Consider the following 16,646-nt stretch of genomic DNA (forward strand, 5'->3'; position numbering starts at 1 on the left):
GTCCCCATCCCTGGGGGTATTTAAAAGCTGGGCAGACGAGGTGCTTAGGGCCAGGGTTTAGTGGTGGGATGGCAGGGTTAGGGTAACGGTTGGGCTTGGGGATCTTAAAGGGCTTTTCCAGCTTCAATGATTCTGTGATTCTAAGATCAGGAGAATCAAGTGAAATTAGCAGGAGGTAAAATCAGAAAAAGGGAGATGCTTCCTCCCTCACCTTGGCACTAAGCCATTTGCACACAGTGCTGAGGCTGCTCAGTGTCAATGTGGGTTAAGAAACCCCATAGGACAAATCTGTGGAAGGAAAATCTCTCGAGATTTACTCAGGACAAAGATACAACCTTTGGTTCAAGAAGTTTCTGAGCTACAAAAGAATATTCACTGTGCGTGTGCCCTGATCTCACACCCTTTGCTGTGCCCCAGCTGCTGCCTGATGTGGGAGGCAGGTTGGGAAGGACCCGAGGTGGCATCCTGCTGTTGCCATCTCTTTTGCTGAAAGGAAGAGGACTTTCAGGTCCCATGGCTTCAGGAAACCTGAATTCAACTCCCAGCATATGAGTTACTTGGTTTTTTACCATCCTGGCACCATGAGCCCTATCTCTTGGGGTGTTGAACTGATAGGAGAGAGCCCAGACCATCTCGAGAAGCGTGTCCAGGTGGGTCTCTGTGTCGGGCCTGGAACTGTGTCTCATTTCAGACTCCCGAATACAGGAAAGACACTGATAGACTGGAGTGAGTCCAGTGAAGGCCACCAAGATGGTTAAGGTGGCTCATTCGCATGACATAGGAGGAGAGGATGAGAGAAACTGGGTTTAAATTTTCAGGGGAGAGCTAAATGGAGATCTCCACACTTTCTTCAACAGGAGGGTGAAGACCAACCAGGCAGTCACTTCCTAGAGGTGCAGTGATAGACTGAGAGGCAGGTGTCAAGGAGGAAAGTTCTGATTAGATATTGGGAAAAGAATTTGCCCTGTGAGGGGGCTCAAACAGTACAACAGGGTCCCAGAGAGGTGGGTGATCTCCATCCTGGGAGACAGTCAACTGTAGATGGGACAAGGTGCCGCGCAACTGATCAACGTCCTGCTCAGAGCGGGAGGCTGGACCAGAGACCTCCAGAGGTCCCTTCCCACCCTAGTCACACCACGGTTCTGTGCCTCACCCTGGTAGCAGAGGGAAACCTGGGTGGCGAGTGCAGGTTTAGCTCAACTGTGGTGAGACATAGCCTGCGGTGGTGGTTGATCCTTCCCCCAGGCACATGGCAGATGTCTGTTCTTCTGCCCTTTCAGGCTCTGAACGGCTCTTGCGCCCGTCGCCGTCCTCTCACAGCAACTGCTCTCCCGTCATGTTGTTCGCAGAGCGTGACAGTGCCCTCTGCTCCTGTCTCCGCTTGGAAACGCGCTCTCTCACCAGCTAGGTTTTGAAGCCTAAGCCAGTCAGGCCTGAGGTTTCAATCCTTGTTAGCAAAGCTTCCACCCTCTGCCTGCAAATCCAGCACTGACTCACAGCAAGAGTGGTGGATGTTTTCTCGCTCCTCTCACACGATACCTCCGTCCCTTGCCAGGCCTGCATGCATACCTGTAGGCTCCTCCTTTTCTAAAATCACAGGCTTCTTCCTGCTCTCCAACCTGATGCCAACAAGCTCTCACTTCTGGTTCTTCACCAAATATTCATGTGCAGGCTGTGCCAGAGCAGGGCTCTTACAGCACACAGGCACAGCAGACTTTTTGTCTAGGTATTTGATGGAGGATGCTCTCTCCGAAGCCCAGAGAAGCCATCTATGGGGAGCGCAGCAACCTCCAGCTGTTTGAGGAGATGCTGCATCAACCAGAAGTGTCATCTTTAGCTCCAGGAAAGTGCTGGAGTTAATTTAATGATCGTTTTTATTAGCTACCTGCACTGCATTTATAACAGCTCTGCGTCACAGGCATGACACGGCGCTACTGCCACACAATCAGCTGGAACCTTCATTTGAAATCCATTAGTGTGTTTATTTTAAACCAGCGAGGGTGTATTTCCAAATGCTTGGCTGGACCCTCTAGAAATTAAGAGAAAGGAGGATTTGTGTGATCTCAGAGACAGCTGGGGAGATGAGCACAAAGACAGGTCCTATGAGGCTATGCTAAGCACCACCCTCCCTGCATCCAGGAAAGGACAAGTCCCTGTAGGAGCAGGGACTGCTCAGGATTGCGATGGATGGAGGGGGTGTAGCACGCTTTCCTATCTTTGCAGGAGCACAGCGGGACTGTCCCATCCTACACAGAGGAAGGGATGTGGAGAGAGAAATCCTTCCTCCACCCACCAGTTGTGTTGGGTTTGGCTTTTTCCTACCTTCTTCTTCCCCATCCCTTGTAAGAGAAAAGAAGCAGGTGGAGGCACAGCCCTCGGCCTTGCTTTGCCTCTCTGACCCTACAGCATGGCTCAGCTCTGCGCAAGTGTACTGGGGTGGCGAGGCAAAGTTTTGGTAGTGGGGGGGCTACAGGGGTGGCTTCTGTGAGAAGCTGCCAGAAGCTTCCCCTGTGTCTGACAGAGCCAATGCCAGCCAGCTCCAAAATGGACCCGCTGCTGGCCAAGGCTGAGCTCATCAGTAGCAGCGGCAGCACCTCTAGAATAACGTATTTAAGACGGGAAAAAAGCTGCGCAATTGCAGCCAGAGAGAGGAGGGGGAATATGAAAATACAGCCCTGCAGCCCCCCATGTCAGAGCAGGAGGGCAGGAGGAGCTCCAAGCATTGGAGCAGAGATTCCCCACAGCCCCTGGTGCAGCCCATGGTGTGACAGGCTATCCCCCTGCAGCCCAGGGAGGCCCACGGGAGAGCAGATCTCCCCCTACAGCCCGGGGAGGACCCCATGCCAGAGCAGGGGGATGCCCGAAGGAAGCTGTGACCTCGTGGTTTGCCCATTGACAGTAACTGGCGAGTGATCTCTCCCTCTCCTTATCTCGACCAATGAGCTTTTCATTACATTTTCTCTCCCCTGTCCAGCTGAGGGGGGTAGTGACAGAGCAGCTTTGATGGGCACCTGGCATGGTCACCCCTCCATGCCTGGATTCCCCAGGGAACCCAGGGAGGTGATCCATGACTGCTCTCAGCCACGACTGCTTCTCTCCACCATCCCAGAAACCTGCCTGCAACCTTCCGTGCTGCTGTGGAAGGCACTCAGGAGAGATATCCCTGGTGGTCTTGGCTTCCCTTGGTCAACTTCCATCATTGCTATTGCAAAAACCACAGCTGCAGCCCTGAGGGGAGAGAAATATCAGCAGGAGAGCAAGGGTCTCTCTTGCAGCTTCTTCTCCAGATGGTCCCCAGTCCCCATCGCTCCTGGCACCACAGGAACCATTGGCTTGGGGGGAAGCCAGCCTGGTGGGGATTTGCCTGCCCCGGGGCTGGGGATCCGATCTCCCCCTGCAGCCCGGGGAGGACCCCACGCCAGAGCAGGGGGGTGCCTGAAGGAGGCTGTGACCCCGTGGGAAGCCCACGCTGGAGCAGGCTCCTGACAGGACCTGTGGCCCTGTGGGGAGAGGAGCCCAGGCTGGGGCAGGTTTGCTGGCTGGGCTGGTGACCCCACAGGGAGGTTTGCCCATTGACAGTAACTGGCGAGTGATCTCTCCCTCTCCTTATCTCGACCAATGAGCTTTTCATTACATTTTCTCTCCCCTGTCCAGCTGAGGGGGGTAGTGACAGAGCAGCTTTGATGGGCACCTGGCATGGTCACCCCTCCATGCCTGGATTCCCCAGGGAACCCAGGGAGGTGATCCATGACTGCTCTCAGCCACGACTGCTTCTCTCCACCATCCCAGAAACCTGCCTGCAACCTTCCGTGCTGCTGTGGAAGGCACTCAGGAGAGATATCCCTGGTGGTCTTGGCTTCCCTTGGTCAACTTCCATCATTGCTATTGCAAAAACCACAGCTGCAGCCCTGAGGGGAGAGAAATATCAGCAGGAGAGCAAGGGTCTCTCTTGCAGCTTCTTCTCCAGATGGTCCCCAGTCCCCATCGCTCCTGGCACCACAGGAACCATTGGCTTGGGGAGAAGCCAGCCTGGTGGGAATTTGCCTGCCCTGGGGCTGGGAATCCATCAGTGGGACCCCCCAAGTCCTGAGCTCAGACCTGCTTCATCCCCGTTGGCTTTGTGTCACACTTGGGCACTTCAGAGTAGAGGAACGACAAGAAGCTGCTCTCTGTGCACCCTCCCTCCGCTCCATTCGCCATCTCACAGACCTCCAGCTCCTTTCCACACAGTCCTCCTGTCTCTCAAGCAGTGACAAGTCTTGGTTTAGCAAGTCTGATCCTACTTGCCCTAACTTTGTAAATGAAAATCAGGGCGCAGCAGTAACGCATCCTGATGCTCACCGGCAGCCCCGTTTCCCCTGCAGGAGCAGGCTGTCCCCAGCTGTCCCCAGCCGTCCCAGTTCTGCCTGTCCCAGAGGGGCTTGTGCAACCTCTGGGCAGGCTGGCCCAGCACCACTTCCCCTGGGGCCCTCGTGGTGCCCGGCCCAGCCAGCCGTGATTTCTCAGAGGAACCCTGTGGGTTTCTACCGGCACAGCAGAGCCAGGGCAGCAGAGCTGTGGCTCCACCATGAACGTTGGGGCTGCGGCCCCCAGCAGAGAGGTGAGGGCAGCTCTGGGGAGCAGGGCGCAAGCAGCTGTGGGGATGGGGATGAGAGCGGCTGTGGGGTTGAGAGCAAGGGTGGTTGTGGGGCTCGGGTGAGGACACCCGTGGGGATGGGGTGAGGACACCCGTGGGGATGGGGAGAGGACACCCGTAGGGTGGGGGTGAGGAGAGGGGCCGAGCACGCCCGCTTCTCCACATCTCCTTTCCTCCCAGACCGGGGGGGCCTGGTCACCGTGTGGGAGAGAGCCCTGGGGCTGAGGCCGCCGGGCTGTTTCCATCTCCGCGCCCTGTTTCTCCGCAGCCATTGCCATCACTGAGCAGCCGGTCTCCGTCTCCGTCCCCGTGGGATACGCCTTCACCCTGCGGTGCAGGGCCGAGGGGCATACGTCGCTGCAGTACCAGTGGTTTTGTCAGCACCAGGTAATGGTGGGAGCAGAGGTGGCCCTGGGTGTGGCACCAGGCTGCCCTGCTTGAAGTGACGGGGCTGGCGGCCCTGTGGGCAGACCTGGCGGGAACCAGGGGGCTGGAAGGAGGGGGGGATAGGACGTGTGTGCACCCCGAGGGCTTCTGTGGATGGTGGGAGGGGGGGTACAATGGAGAAGCTCCTTCTCCTGCATCCCTGTGGCTGGAGGAGGGGAGGAAACATGGGATTTCCACTTCTCCTGCTCTTGCGAGGGGCCTGCTGGTGCCTTCTGCTACCAGCGATGAGGGAGGACTCGCTGCCCACCGCCTGTGTTTTCCCTTTAGTCTGTCTGCCGCAAGATTGCTGGTGCCACCAAGCAAGATTTGCCCATCACTGCACAGCAGACCCAGCTCTACACCTGCAGAATCAATGACCTCTACAAAAATGCCATCTTCTCTGACTGGGTGAAGGTGGAGGTCCATCAGTGTGTCGCCAGAGGTACGAGTGTGTCCTCTAGCTTTTCTGTATTTTATGGTTTGACCACCCTTGCAACAGCGATCCTGTGCAGTTCCCGGGACAGTGTGTCCTCCCAGCTCGAAAATCACACTGCGGAAGGGTTGCTCTAGCCACGTAAGCCTGCAAGTCTAAGCCAGACCTCTGCATCCATCCTCTGGGTGATTCAGGTACCAGTAACCCTGGCTGTATGTACCCGCTCCTCCTGCTGATCGCTCGCCGTGGATTTCCCAGAGTGTGCAATACCGGTTGCTTGCCCGTTTGCGTTGGGCAAAGGGTCTGGAAGAGTCAGTCTGGCTGTTTCAAAGCTGGGCAGAAATAACTCCAGGTGTGGTTGACCTCAGCAGGTTGACTGCGCCCTTGGCCAGAAAGGGCGAGCGTCAGGTTTGGGAAGCCAGAGGCAGGGCTGTGGCATGTCATTTACTGTTGCGGGTGTCACCCTCAAGGGTTCCTTGCTTCCAGAGCAGAAAGGTGCAGCAGTGACGTCCTGTGGTATGGCATCTCTTGGTACGGGTGGAAAAAGCTTGTTTTTCTGGCAGTATGCACAGAGCCCTATACGGGGGGGGGAAAATCACCATTGTTTGCTGTCCTGGCAGAGAGAGGACCAATTCTGTGCCACTGCTTTACAGGACTGCCCCCTCGGCTCTGGCGAGGAGAGCCGGTTATCGTCCTCAACCCCACCGAGCAGAGGCTGGAGGTGGGGAAGCCGCTACATCTGCAGTGTGCTGCCATGGGGGTCCCAGCCCCCAGCTACCAGTGGTACCGGAACGGGAACCTGCTGGAACACCAGAAGAAAAAAAAACTCTGGGTAACAATTGCCTTGGGATAGTTCAGAAACTTTGGCTGTGGAGGTGGGTGATGGGAGAAGCTCACTGCTGGATGGTGGGCGTGGGAGAGCCTCAGAAACCTCGAAGAGACTGCTGAAAACTGTGTTACTGTCATCCTGGGCATGACCGGTGGCAGTCCTTAAGCCTGGCTTGTATCTGCATGTCAGGGCTTGGGCTGCTCCAGTCTGTGCAATCAGGTGAGTGCCGGCAGAAAGCAGTCTCTCCATGCCTGTCCTGCCCGTCTCTCCAGCCCTTGAGAAGCAGCCTCACACTCGGCTCTGTTTCCCTGCCATGTTGCAAGGTTGTGAGAAAGCACTCCACGTCTCACTGTTGTTGCTTTGAGAGCTGGCTGAAGGACTCTGGGTGAGGAGGGAGTACGTTTTCTGCGCTTCTTTCAAAGCTGGGGATGCTTCTCTAAGAAGCAACCGATTCATAGACGTGTTAAGGGCTCTTGGTGCATCTCTTGGGCCTTTTTGCAACAGTGACACAAGAATAGCTATTGTATGGCTGCAAGGGGGACTGCGGCATGATGGAGCTATGGGAGTGCTGTCTGTCTGCAGCAGATCTAGAGGGAAAAGTGGTTAGTCCCGACAGAAGAGAGGGAGACAGCAAAAGTCCTGGGTTTGTTTTGGGTCACTGGCTGAATGTAAATCAGTGCTCTCTGCGTGGTGCAAGAAAGGCAGATTTCCTTCTGGGGCATCACGTGGAGGTTAACGAAGGCAAGAGATCCAAGCTCTTCTTGGTAGCGGTAGATGATATAGGGGACAGTGGCCTCAGACTGCACTTTTCACAGGGAAGTTCAGGCTGGGGACTGGGAGGAGGTTATTTGCTTGGAGAAGGGTGGTGCTGCACTGGAGCCAGGAAGGCAGCGAGATCTCTGTCCTTGGAGGTTTTCAGTACTCGACTCAACAAAGCCATGTCCAACCTGACGCAGTGGTGGCTCTCTCAGCAGGAGCCTGGGCTGGAGAACCACAGAGGTCCTTGCCAGCCAGCGCTGCTCTGATTCTTGTCCCATGTCAGGAGAGATGGACAAGCATTGAAAACTTGCCAGAAGAGAACAATGGGCATGATCAGAAATGTAGAAAATGTCACAGGCAACCTTCTGATGTTGGACACACACCATCCTCCCGGTGTGGCTCCTGGGGCAGAGCATGGCTATGACATAGGGTTTGGGAGCTGCTGGAAAAAGAAGGGGAGGCATTTGGGCAGAGAATTCTTGCGTTCTAGAAGCTGGGGTCAGCAGCAGACCTTTGCGTGTGGCCTTCCCGAGCTTCTTAGAAAGACAAAAGTCATGGGAAGTCTCTTAGCTGTGTGAGGCAAGAAATGAGCTCTCGGTGAACAGCAAATAAAGACTTTTTTATTCCAGGAATGCGGGTGCCTTTGGCAGATACCAGCAAGGGGCCACAAAACTTTTACCATAAATAATGTGATTTAACTTTGGATCTGTCTAGATCACCAATGCAAAGGTCAGCGACTCTGGCACATACCTCTGCTGCGCCTCCAATAGCCATGGAGAGCACTGGACCAATGCCGTGGATATTCACATAGGTGAGCGTAACCAACCCACATCTGCTTTGCTGCAAATTGCCTGCTGGTGTGAAAAGTAACTGGAGGGCAGACAGTAATTTAGTGCTCTCACCTGGAAGCACTGGGCTGGTGAACAGGGAGCCCAGTGCCAGCACGTTACCCTGTGGCTCAGTCAGTGCAGGGGAAGCTGGGCTCTGGGGCGTGAGATTAGGAGACGTAGGATGCGTGGCTCTGACACTTGCACCTTCCCCCAGCTTGGATGCATCTTGCATGCTTTCATAAAGCAAAAAAGATGGGCCACCAGTTTTAAATACCGCTTCTGCAGGGAGCTGAAGGTAAGACACTTTGGAGCAGAGGAGCAACATGGGGCTCTGCAGGGAAGCTGGAGCGTCTTGGCAGTCCGGCAGCGGCTGCCGCGGGAACAGCCTGCAGAGCGCAATCTCACACCCTTGATATACTGCACGTGATGATCTCAGCAGGCATCCATCAGCCCCGTGATAAATAGGATTCCTTGATAATGAGGTTCAGAGTTAGCAAGGGAAGCAGCGTCTGTAAAAGAAAAAACCCCAAACTGCAGCATGAGATGCTGCTGCCTCCTGCAGTCTGTCGGAAACCTGCTGCGTTAGAGCAGGTTAAGCGCTCAGGCGCTTGCTGCCATTTTCTTACCTGACTGAAGTGATGGTTTAATAGCTCCCCGGCCAAATCACAGTGGGGTCCTTTGCTAAAACTCATTTGCAGCCTTGCTGAGATGAAGCAATGCACTCAGATGCAGAGAGCTGGAAAGGATGGTGTTTATTTTGGGAAGGTTCAGGCCCCTCAGGCTGGCAGCCCAGGCCTGATACTGCATGAGCTGATGGATCCCAGGGAGAAGATGGGTCCCCAGAGCCTCGGACGTGCTCCGCCTTCTGTGTGACAGCCGCTTTGGCCCTCTGCCTTTGCCCGCTGTGAGACAGGAATAGCACGGGCTAGTTTTGCTGGCTCTTTACTCCATCTAGAGACTTTTCTATGCCATAAGCTCATCTTGCCTTTTAGGCTGGCTTTAAAATTGCTCCAGAGTGCAAATCGGTCCTGTATAGCCAGAGAGCTCTCTCACTGCCTCCTTGCAGGTGGCAAAACAGCATCCACGGGGGGGACAGGCAGTGAGGAAGGGGCACGGGATTAGGTTGGGTTCAAAATGTTATGCCTGTGTAGCTTCAACGTGCAACAGTCAGCTCTGTCAGAGGCAGAAAAGGCTGAGTGTGCTTTTTCTGATGGCTTTCCAGGCATCCCTGGAGCATTAGCAACACCAGTTCAGGTGCTAAAGGTCTTCCAGACCCATGAGATTTATGCAATTAAAAAATGCCCTTAATTTCTTCTTTTAGAGCCTGTAGGGCTTTAGGGATTTCTCATGGGCTGGATTTTTAAAATTATTTTTAATTTAAATAGGAAAAGCTGGAGCTGTTAGGGTAATGATGATTTTAAGAGGCTTGGGGTACTCAAGCAGGGGAGCTTGTGGAGCTCATGAGTTGCATTTGGGGTGGCTTTTCTGAGCCAGAACTGTTAAAAGGCAGAGAAAGGCAAAGCAGGGTGGTGAAAGGCTCTGGGAATATTACCGCAATCGGAAGCAAACAACCGGCTTCCCCTGTGCTGAGTGCTCCCGGGGAGAAGCTCTCTGTTCTGAAGCTTATGTTGATCTTGAGTTGTCGTGTTTCCTTTACTTTCACTGCAGCGAGGGAGCAGGCGAGTTACCTCGGGAAGCACAGACACCCAGGCAGGGCTGGTACAAGCAGCGCAGACCTGCTGATGGGTACGAGCTCCTCCGGGCTGGCCCTCCTCCCCCTGGCCTGCCCCTTCTCCAAGCTTTGCTGCCCAGCTGCTCAGGATTTCATGAATTGGGCAGGATTTCATAAATACTCCCCAAATCACCAGACCCTGCCTTTAGGGTTAGCCATCCAGCTATGAAGAACCTGCGCAAGGAGTGTTGCTTGTGCAGATGCTCCGCAGTGTTTGATCCATTGCTGGGGGATGTTGGAGGAGGTTTCAGACCTGAGATGGGAGCTGGCACTGGGGCGCTGGGTGCTGGGCACAGGCTTATTATTTTCCTCTTTCTTTCCCAGGTACATGTCACTCTGAAAAGTTTTTTGGTGAGTACTGTCATCTTTTCTTCCAGAGCAATTATCCCCTTAATTAAAAGCCAGGCTCCAGGGTGGATAGGGAGGACAGGCTCTCTCCTGCAGAGACCGCTTCAAGCTTTTATGCCCATGTTGTCCTGGGCTCTGCGCTGTTGGGATCAGAGCTACAAGGCACAGGATGAGTCCCATACCCTGCCAAGCCCTGATTAATCTCAGCAAGTGGAGTGGGATTATTCCTAATGGGTAACCGAGGCTTGACCTCCATGGCCACCAAATGAGTTTGAAAGTATTGTTGACATGACACCTCAGACCAGGGCAAAGCTCCTTGCTCCCACCACTACTGAGTGCCATAAATCTGGTTCTCCTACAGTGGAAGGTGGGGATAAAATGAAAGCAGGAGCCCAGAATTTCTATCCTTCAAGCCCCATTGGGGAAGTGACCTCTGAGCCTGGCTCAGCACTTTCCCCTCCCAGGCACTGCTGGCACGCAAGACCTGCAGTCACGGTAGGGCAGGTGCCGAATAGGCTTGGTAGCGCAGATCCTCCTGCACTCCTGGGATTTGGGTTGTCAAGTGAAAACTATTCAAGTCTTTCTTGCAAAATGATGGTTTGCATATTTTGTCAAAGTGTTTAGAAAGCCAAAGGCTTTCTGGAGGGTGCTCCAGGCTTGTAGTGGTGTAGGGTCTATCCTCCCTGCCTAGATGTTAGAAAAGATTGCCCGTATGCTCACTCAACCTAAGGAGGTGAGACCTTCCCTCCTGCTGAGCATTTACAGCTTTGTCACTTGGCGTTTCCCTTAGCTACAGGCAAGATAGCGCTTTTAGTGGGCAACAACCACTACCAGCATCATGCCAACCTGATGGCTCCCGTCACGGATGTGTTTGAGCTGAGTCTTCTTCTGGAGCAGCTGGGCTTCCAGGTTGTCTCCCTTCTGGACCTGAACAAGGCTGAGATGGTGACAGCAGTCAGTCGGTTCCTGCAGCTCCTGGGGAAGGGAGTCTATGGTAAGGCAAAGCCGTTAAGGTGAGGTAGCCAATGTGTGGGTAGCAGCGGTCGATGCCAGAGAGGAGCAGGGATTTGGCAATTTTCCAAACAGCTGTTGAATTAGAAGAAATTGAACTTGCCTTTTAGGGGGGGCAGAGGAGCCCTGTGGCACAGTCTGCAGCGGCGCTGGGCTTGGCAGAAGCCCCCAGGTAAACGCCATTCGGTTTTGGCCTGGTTACAGGCAGGCAAAGTAGGTGTTTCTCCATCACATGGCTCACCTCCAACTCCAACAGCATGGACTCATGCTGAAGTTTTGGGGACCCAGCACTTCTGATGGCAAATGGGAGAAGGTCAATTGATTTTTCCCTAGATGAAAAATGGAGGAGGTTGACTGTCAGTTGTCCCCACCACGCTCCTTTGCGAGGAGGGGAGCTCCTTTTGAGACATGACTGCTACAGCTGGCCGCGATTTCCTTGTTTCTCTTTCCTGATGGTCTAATTTGAGCCTCGGACAGCCTTTTTGCAGCAGCGCATTCCCAGCTGCAGATGGCTTTGAGCTTACTGCACGCCGTCCTCGGCAAAAAAAAAAGCATTCCTCAAACACAAAACCAGCTGGCAGACCTCATGGGTCTTAGAGCAGGTGTTCAGATTTGGTGGTGAAAGTAACTTCTTTGGAGCTTCTGAGATTCTCCCAGCCTGATGGGTACCCTGAAAACACTGGGCAGATGGGTTTTTTTGCTTCCAAACCTTAGCACGAGGCTTATCTTCACCACCCTCCCCAGCTGTGTGGCATACCAGGGCACTCAGGCAGCGAAAGTCAAGATGGGGCCAATTCCAGCCTGGTGCTCCGTGTGAGGTTTGGAGGTTGTGCAATGGATAGGGACATGGCCACAAGTGAAATGCTGCAAAACCACCTCGTTCCAGGAAGCACTGACTCACTCGGGGAGGCTGAGCTGGCGGGGAAGGGTAGTTCCCCTGTGCTGTCGCCACTCCGGCCAAGCGCGTCATGTGATGACAACATATTCCTATGACTTCACTTGCAGCTTCCTTTTGTAGTTGCTCTCTGAAATCCCCTTGCATCTCAGGCTGTACCTCCTTTCCCAGGCCAGAGTCATCCCTGGGGGGCTGCTTTGCTTTTCCCATGGCACTGCTGTTCCTACCCTCTATCCGTAGCACGTGAGAGCCAAATGGCATTTCGTCTGTGGCACTTCCCTTGTTTTCATAAGCATTAGAGAGAAAAAAGTTTTGGAAACTGCAAACCTTTCATGCTGTCATGCCTTATTTAAACTTCTAGTGCTTTTCTGCATTCATGGCCACTGATCCTTCTTGGCAAAATTGATTTTGTGCACTGGCAAGGAAAACATTAACAGCTGAGTTACTGAACCTTTATAAGCCTCAAGTGTTTGCTAGGCATGGCCTGCTCCGGACGGTGGTTTTCTTTACAGCTTTCTGTGCTGCTATTATTTGGAGGCAGTGAACCCCAGCGCAGGCTGGTCCCAGCAGCGTGATTGAGTTGAGGACTCTTGCCGTAATTGGTGGCATCCAGACCTAATGGTGGGGCATTGGGTTAGTCTGTCTGCTGATTGCCCCAGGGTTTCTCCATCTGAAGCATGCTGCCTCTCACAGCGATGCATCGTCCAAGCATTTCTTCAGCTGTTTTCCTTACATAAAATCAAAATAATCGGATGAAGGGCAAATCATCAAAATTGACTTGTTTTGTTAATAAAAACACACATTTGGAAGAAGCTAACAACTCCCTTAAACCCTCTGTATCAAATTTTCAAGGCACTAGCTCCAGGGTAAACATCTAGGACCGACTGAGAGGTTTAGGATTCAGATAACTCATACACATGGGAAGACAGTGGTGAGATAGCAGCTCCAGGAACAACCTAGGCAGCCTGTTAAATCTGCAGCGACCCCAGGGGTGCCTGCGATAGCCAGTCCCATACGTCCACGTGGGTGTCTCAGACATGCACCTGCACAGAGGTTTTTTCTTGCTCAGGGAACCTGGAGGTGCTGTCTCCCATGCAGCAGCCACCACAGCTGGAGTCAGGAGAGCTTTGCGTAGGTGTAGGGAGCAAAGCAGGGAGCTGTGAGGAGAGGGCTGACTGATGAAAGACTGTCACTGGACTGGAGTGGGACACTGGTGTAACGCAGGCACACCTGTCAGCGTGCCCAAGAAGCACGCTGGCTGGCTTCTGAGGGTTAACTCCAGCCACAGAGATGCTTGGGCATTCATGCGTCTTCCTGCTGGTGCAGATCAGAAGAGAGGACATAGCCACATGGCTTAGTGTTTGAGCACAGTGCTTGTTGTTGCTTCTAGAGTTCTGTTTAGCTTCAGGATGCTGATAAGAGTTGAAGAAGACATGTCTGACCTCCCCAGACCTCCTTCTTACTGCGGGGCTCTCAGGATGGCTGGCCCTCCCTCGTGTGCCCTTACTGACCTGACTGCAGTTTACACTCCTACAGGGCTTGGTGGGAAAGGATTTGGGAGTCATCAGCACAAAGTCGGGGTTGGTTGTGGCTCTCCTTATCAGGTCTTGAAGACTTCCAGGCATGGAGCCTCCCAATTCTCCACCTGCCCATCCCAGGGCTGCACCACCCTCTGGGGAAGTCTTTTATCCTGTCACACACGACTCTCTGAGGGTTGGTGCTTGTTGCCCCATGTTGTATGGTCCACACCAACAAGGAGAGTTGGGCTTCCTTGTCTCTGTAACTGCCCTTCCAGGAACTGTAGGCTGTTGTTATACCTCCCTGTCTCCAGACCATCCCAGCCCAGTTCCTTCCCCCTCTCCTCCCAGGCCCCAATGTCTTGGTAGCCTCTGCTTTTTTCAGCTTCTCCACCTTCCTCTTGAACTGAGGTCCCTAAAACTGGACACAGGATCTAAGTGGGGCCTACTCGGGGCCAAGGAGAGTGGAGACAGGTTCCCTGGCAATCCCACATCTCCTAGCATGGCTCTGTCCCCAGTCAGTGCCGGTTCATCTTCACCATGGTGTCTGCTGTGACCCTAGGCTTGCTGCTCAACCAGCGCTCAGCCCCAGCCAAAATGCTGCCTGGGATTATCTGCCCCCATGAAGGACTTTGTCCTTCTTGTTATTGAACCTTCTCTGAGATTTCTCAAGCCCAGAGCAAAACCTGGCTTCATTTTCAGGCACAGGGGTCCTGTATGGCTGCACGTTCAAGGCGATCTGAAGGCTTCTCTAACTGACCATGTGGAGGCAGTGGCTCATCTGGCTGCCTTTCCTCCAGATCTCCTCTTAGAAAAGCTGCAGAGGATTTTTGAAGGCCCCAAACATCCCCTGAATGGTCTAATTATGCAACCCTCAGGCGAACGAGGAATCCCCGCAGATGTTATTTTGAGCATCCTAAAAAGTCCCGAGTCAAAAAAATAATGTCAGAAATGCCACGAGGGCAGAAAGTTGCAGGTGAAATACTAGGAATATGCCGTCATGCCTTAATTAAGCTGCATGCTGACATTTCCTGTATTATACACAGCGCCTGGAGCTTCCCCTTTTTAATTTGGTCCTCAGAACTGTGTCTCTAATCAGCCTTTTTGACTCATGAGATGTGGAAAAAGTGTTGAAATGCTAGCCTGGAATAAAAAAGCCCTTTCCTTCTCTAGGCAAATTGTTGGCTTTCCTGTTCAGGAGGAGCTACTAAGTCCAGGAGAGGTTTGCAAAGTTGCTGAGCTGATGTGAAACTCACATCTTTTTTGATTTGAAGGCGAGTCTTTGAGATTTATGTAGCACAGGGGGCACTTGGCAGCACATTCAGGGTGCACAACACAACCTCAAAAGATAGAAGAGTTAATTGTTTGTGGGCTTTTCTGTAACATTTCAGTTTCTTCTGAGTGTCCGTGATGCTGCCTGGTAACAGGTGTCGTCACTCCCCTTTCACATACAGGAGGAGAGGCAGAGGGACAAAAGCCATCAGTGCTCAATGACTTGAGGGGCCAAACCTGAAGTGCCTGCCTCTGATCTTTCCAGAAAGCTTTCTACTTTATAGTCTTTTAGAGTCTCAGGGGAGGCTTTTGTGGCTTTGATGTGCAAGTTATGAAAGTTTAAAACTTCTGCAAATCAGAGCCCGCTGTCTCTGGCTGGCGATCCACAAGAAGAGGAAGCCAAACCCCGTGGGCACCTGTGAAAACAGCCATTTGAGTAACTTTCCATTGTCCCCTGGGAATAGAAACCAAAGGCCTTTTTTACGATGAGGTCATGCTTTCCATCCCCCATACAATGAGATCGTGCTTTCAGTCCTGCAGCTCCTGCCCCATTCTCTGCATCCCTTGCAGCATCGGAGATTGAAGCCAGTGTCCTGTGACCTACAGGGGCAGGAGCAGCGGAGGGAAAACAGAGGAGAGGTTGCGCAGTGAAGTGTGGGCTTTGACAGCAAATCTGACTGAAGAATTTCTCCTGCTGCTGCCTCTTAGCCGCTTGTTCCCATTTCTGACCTCTCGTTCTTCACCGTCCCTCAGCTGTGGTAGTGCAACTGTTTGCATCACTGTGCAGAGCTGTTTTTAACCCGTTTCAGTTCCCCGAGTTGGCTTTCACCAGCACCACCCGAGCAGTTGCATCAGTGCTGGGAAGGAGCCGTTGGCCGCTATGCAGGGACCCCTGTGCAGAAGGAAAGCCATGCCGAGCTCCTCAGCACTGGCTTTCCAAGCTGAATGTCCCCATGTTGCCATCTCTTGTGAAGGCAGAAACCATTGTAAGCTTCATGTGCTTAAGAGTAAAGCTTGAACCGAAAATTGTTGTCGGGTAGTGGTCTTCCCACCAACACCTGGATGAGTGTGACTCCTCTCCTGCCTGGCAGGGCTGGTATCTGGTCTGAGGTTATTGAAACACCTGGTCCACGTGTTCGGGACATCTGGAAGATTCATCTCTCTCTGTCTCTATCTCATTTTTCACCAGCTTATAGGTGTGTAAATACAGGCAGACCTTTGAAAGCTGGAGGGTGTTTCCCATCACCTAATCCATTGCTAGTCTCTCCTCCAAAACTTGGAAGCTGAGGAGATTCTCATTTAAAAGGCTGTTAATGTATTTTTCATTATGGTAAAATACTTTGTCTGTTGTCATGTTCTTGCTGATAGAAAGAGCTGACGATTAACCGAAACTTCTAACGAAGGTGGTATTCAGCCTGGCAGATGCCAAGCTTGAGCGTTGTAGCACAGGTAGTTATGGAAACATGTAAACCCTGTGACTTTGGGGTCTCCTGATGAACTGTGCTGGAAAGCACAAGTGCAAGCTCTTGGGGCTGCTTCCAGCTCTGCTGAAGGGAACAGCCCGGAAAAAAGTCAAAATTGTGAGGTGAACGTAGCTCCAGTTTCATAGGTGCTACTGGTCTAGGTCTGCCCTGCACCAGTATCCCTTCAGGACAGGAGGTGGGACATGCGACAACCCCACGCAAAGCTACCGGCATGGGGAAGAGTGGCTGGAAAGCTGCTCGGCGGAAAAGGACCTGGGGGTGTTGGTTGACAGGCGGCTGAATATGAGCCAGCAGTGTGCCCAGGTGGCCAAGAGGGCCAACGGCATCATGGCTTGTATCAGGACTGGTGTGGCCAGCAGGAGCAGGGCAGTGACCGTGCCCCTGTCCTGGGCACTGGGGAGGCTGCCCCTCGAATGCTGGGTTCAGAGTTGGGCCCCTGCCTCCCAGAAGGACAAGGAGGGGCTGGAGCATGTC

At 53.2% G+C, this 16,646-nt stretch overlaps 1 protein-coding gene across 1 annotated transcript in view; it reads left to right on the forward strand.

The window, feature by feature from the left end:
• The window catches only part of LOC104130682 (mucosa-associated lymphoid tissue lymphoma translocation protein 1), a 39,654-nt gene that overhangs the window by 10,633 nt on the left and 12,375 nt on the right, over positions 1 to 16,646 (forward strand). The window contains exons 2-7 of the mRNA XM_035899483.1: positions 4,905 to 5,023; positions 5,351 to 5,504; positions 6,149 to 6,327; positions 7,798 to 7,894; positions 9,970 to 9,996; positions 10,784 to 10,987. Of these exons, the coding sequence (XP_035755376.1) occupies positions 4,905 to 5,023; positions 5,351 to 5,504; positions 6,149 to 6,327; positions 7,798 to 7,894; positions 9,970 to 9,996; positions 10,784 to 10,987 (780 nt within the window). The remainder of the gene's footprint in view (positions 1 to 4,904; positions 5,024 to 5,350; positions 5,505 to 6,148; positions 6,328 to 7,797; positions 7,895 to 9,969; positions 9,997 to 10,783; positions 10,988 to 16,646) is intronic.

This window comes from Egretta garzetta, unplaced genomic scaffold (assembly GCF_000687185.1).
Source record: "Egretta garzetta isolate BGI_Z169 unplaced genomic scaffold, ASM68718v1 scaffold287, whole genome shotgun sequence".
NCBI classification, from domain to species: Eukaryota; Metazoa; Chordata; class Aves; order Pelecaniformes; family Ardeidae; genus Egretta; species Egretta garzetta.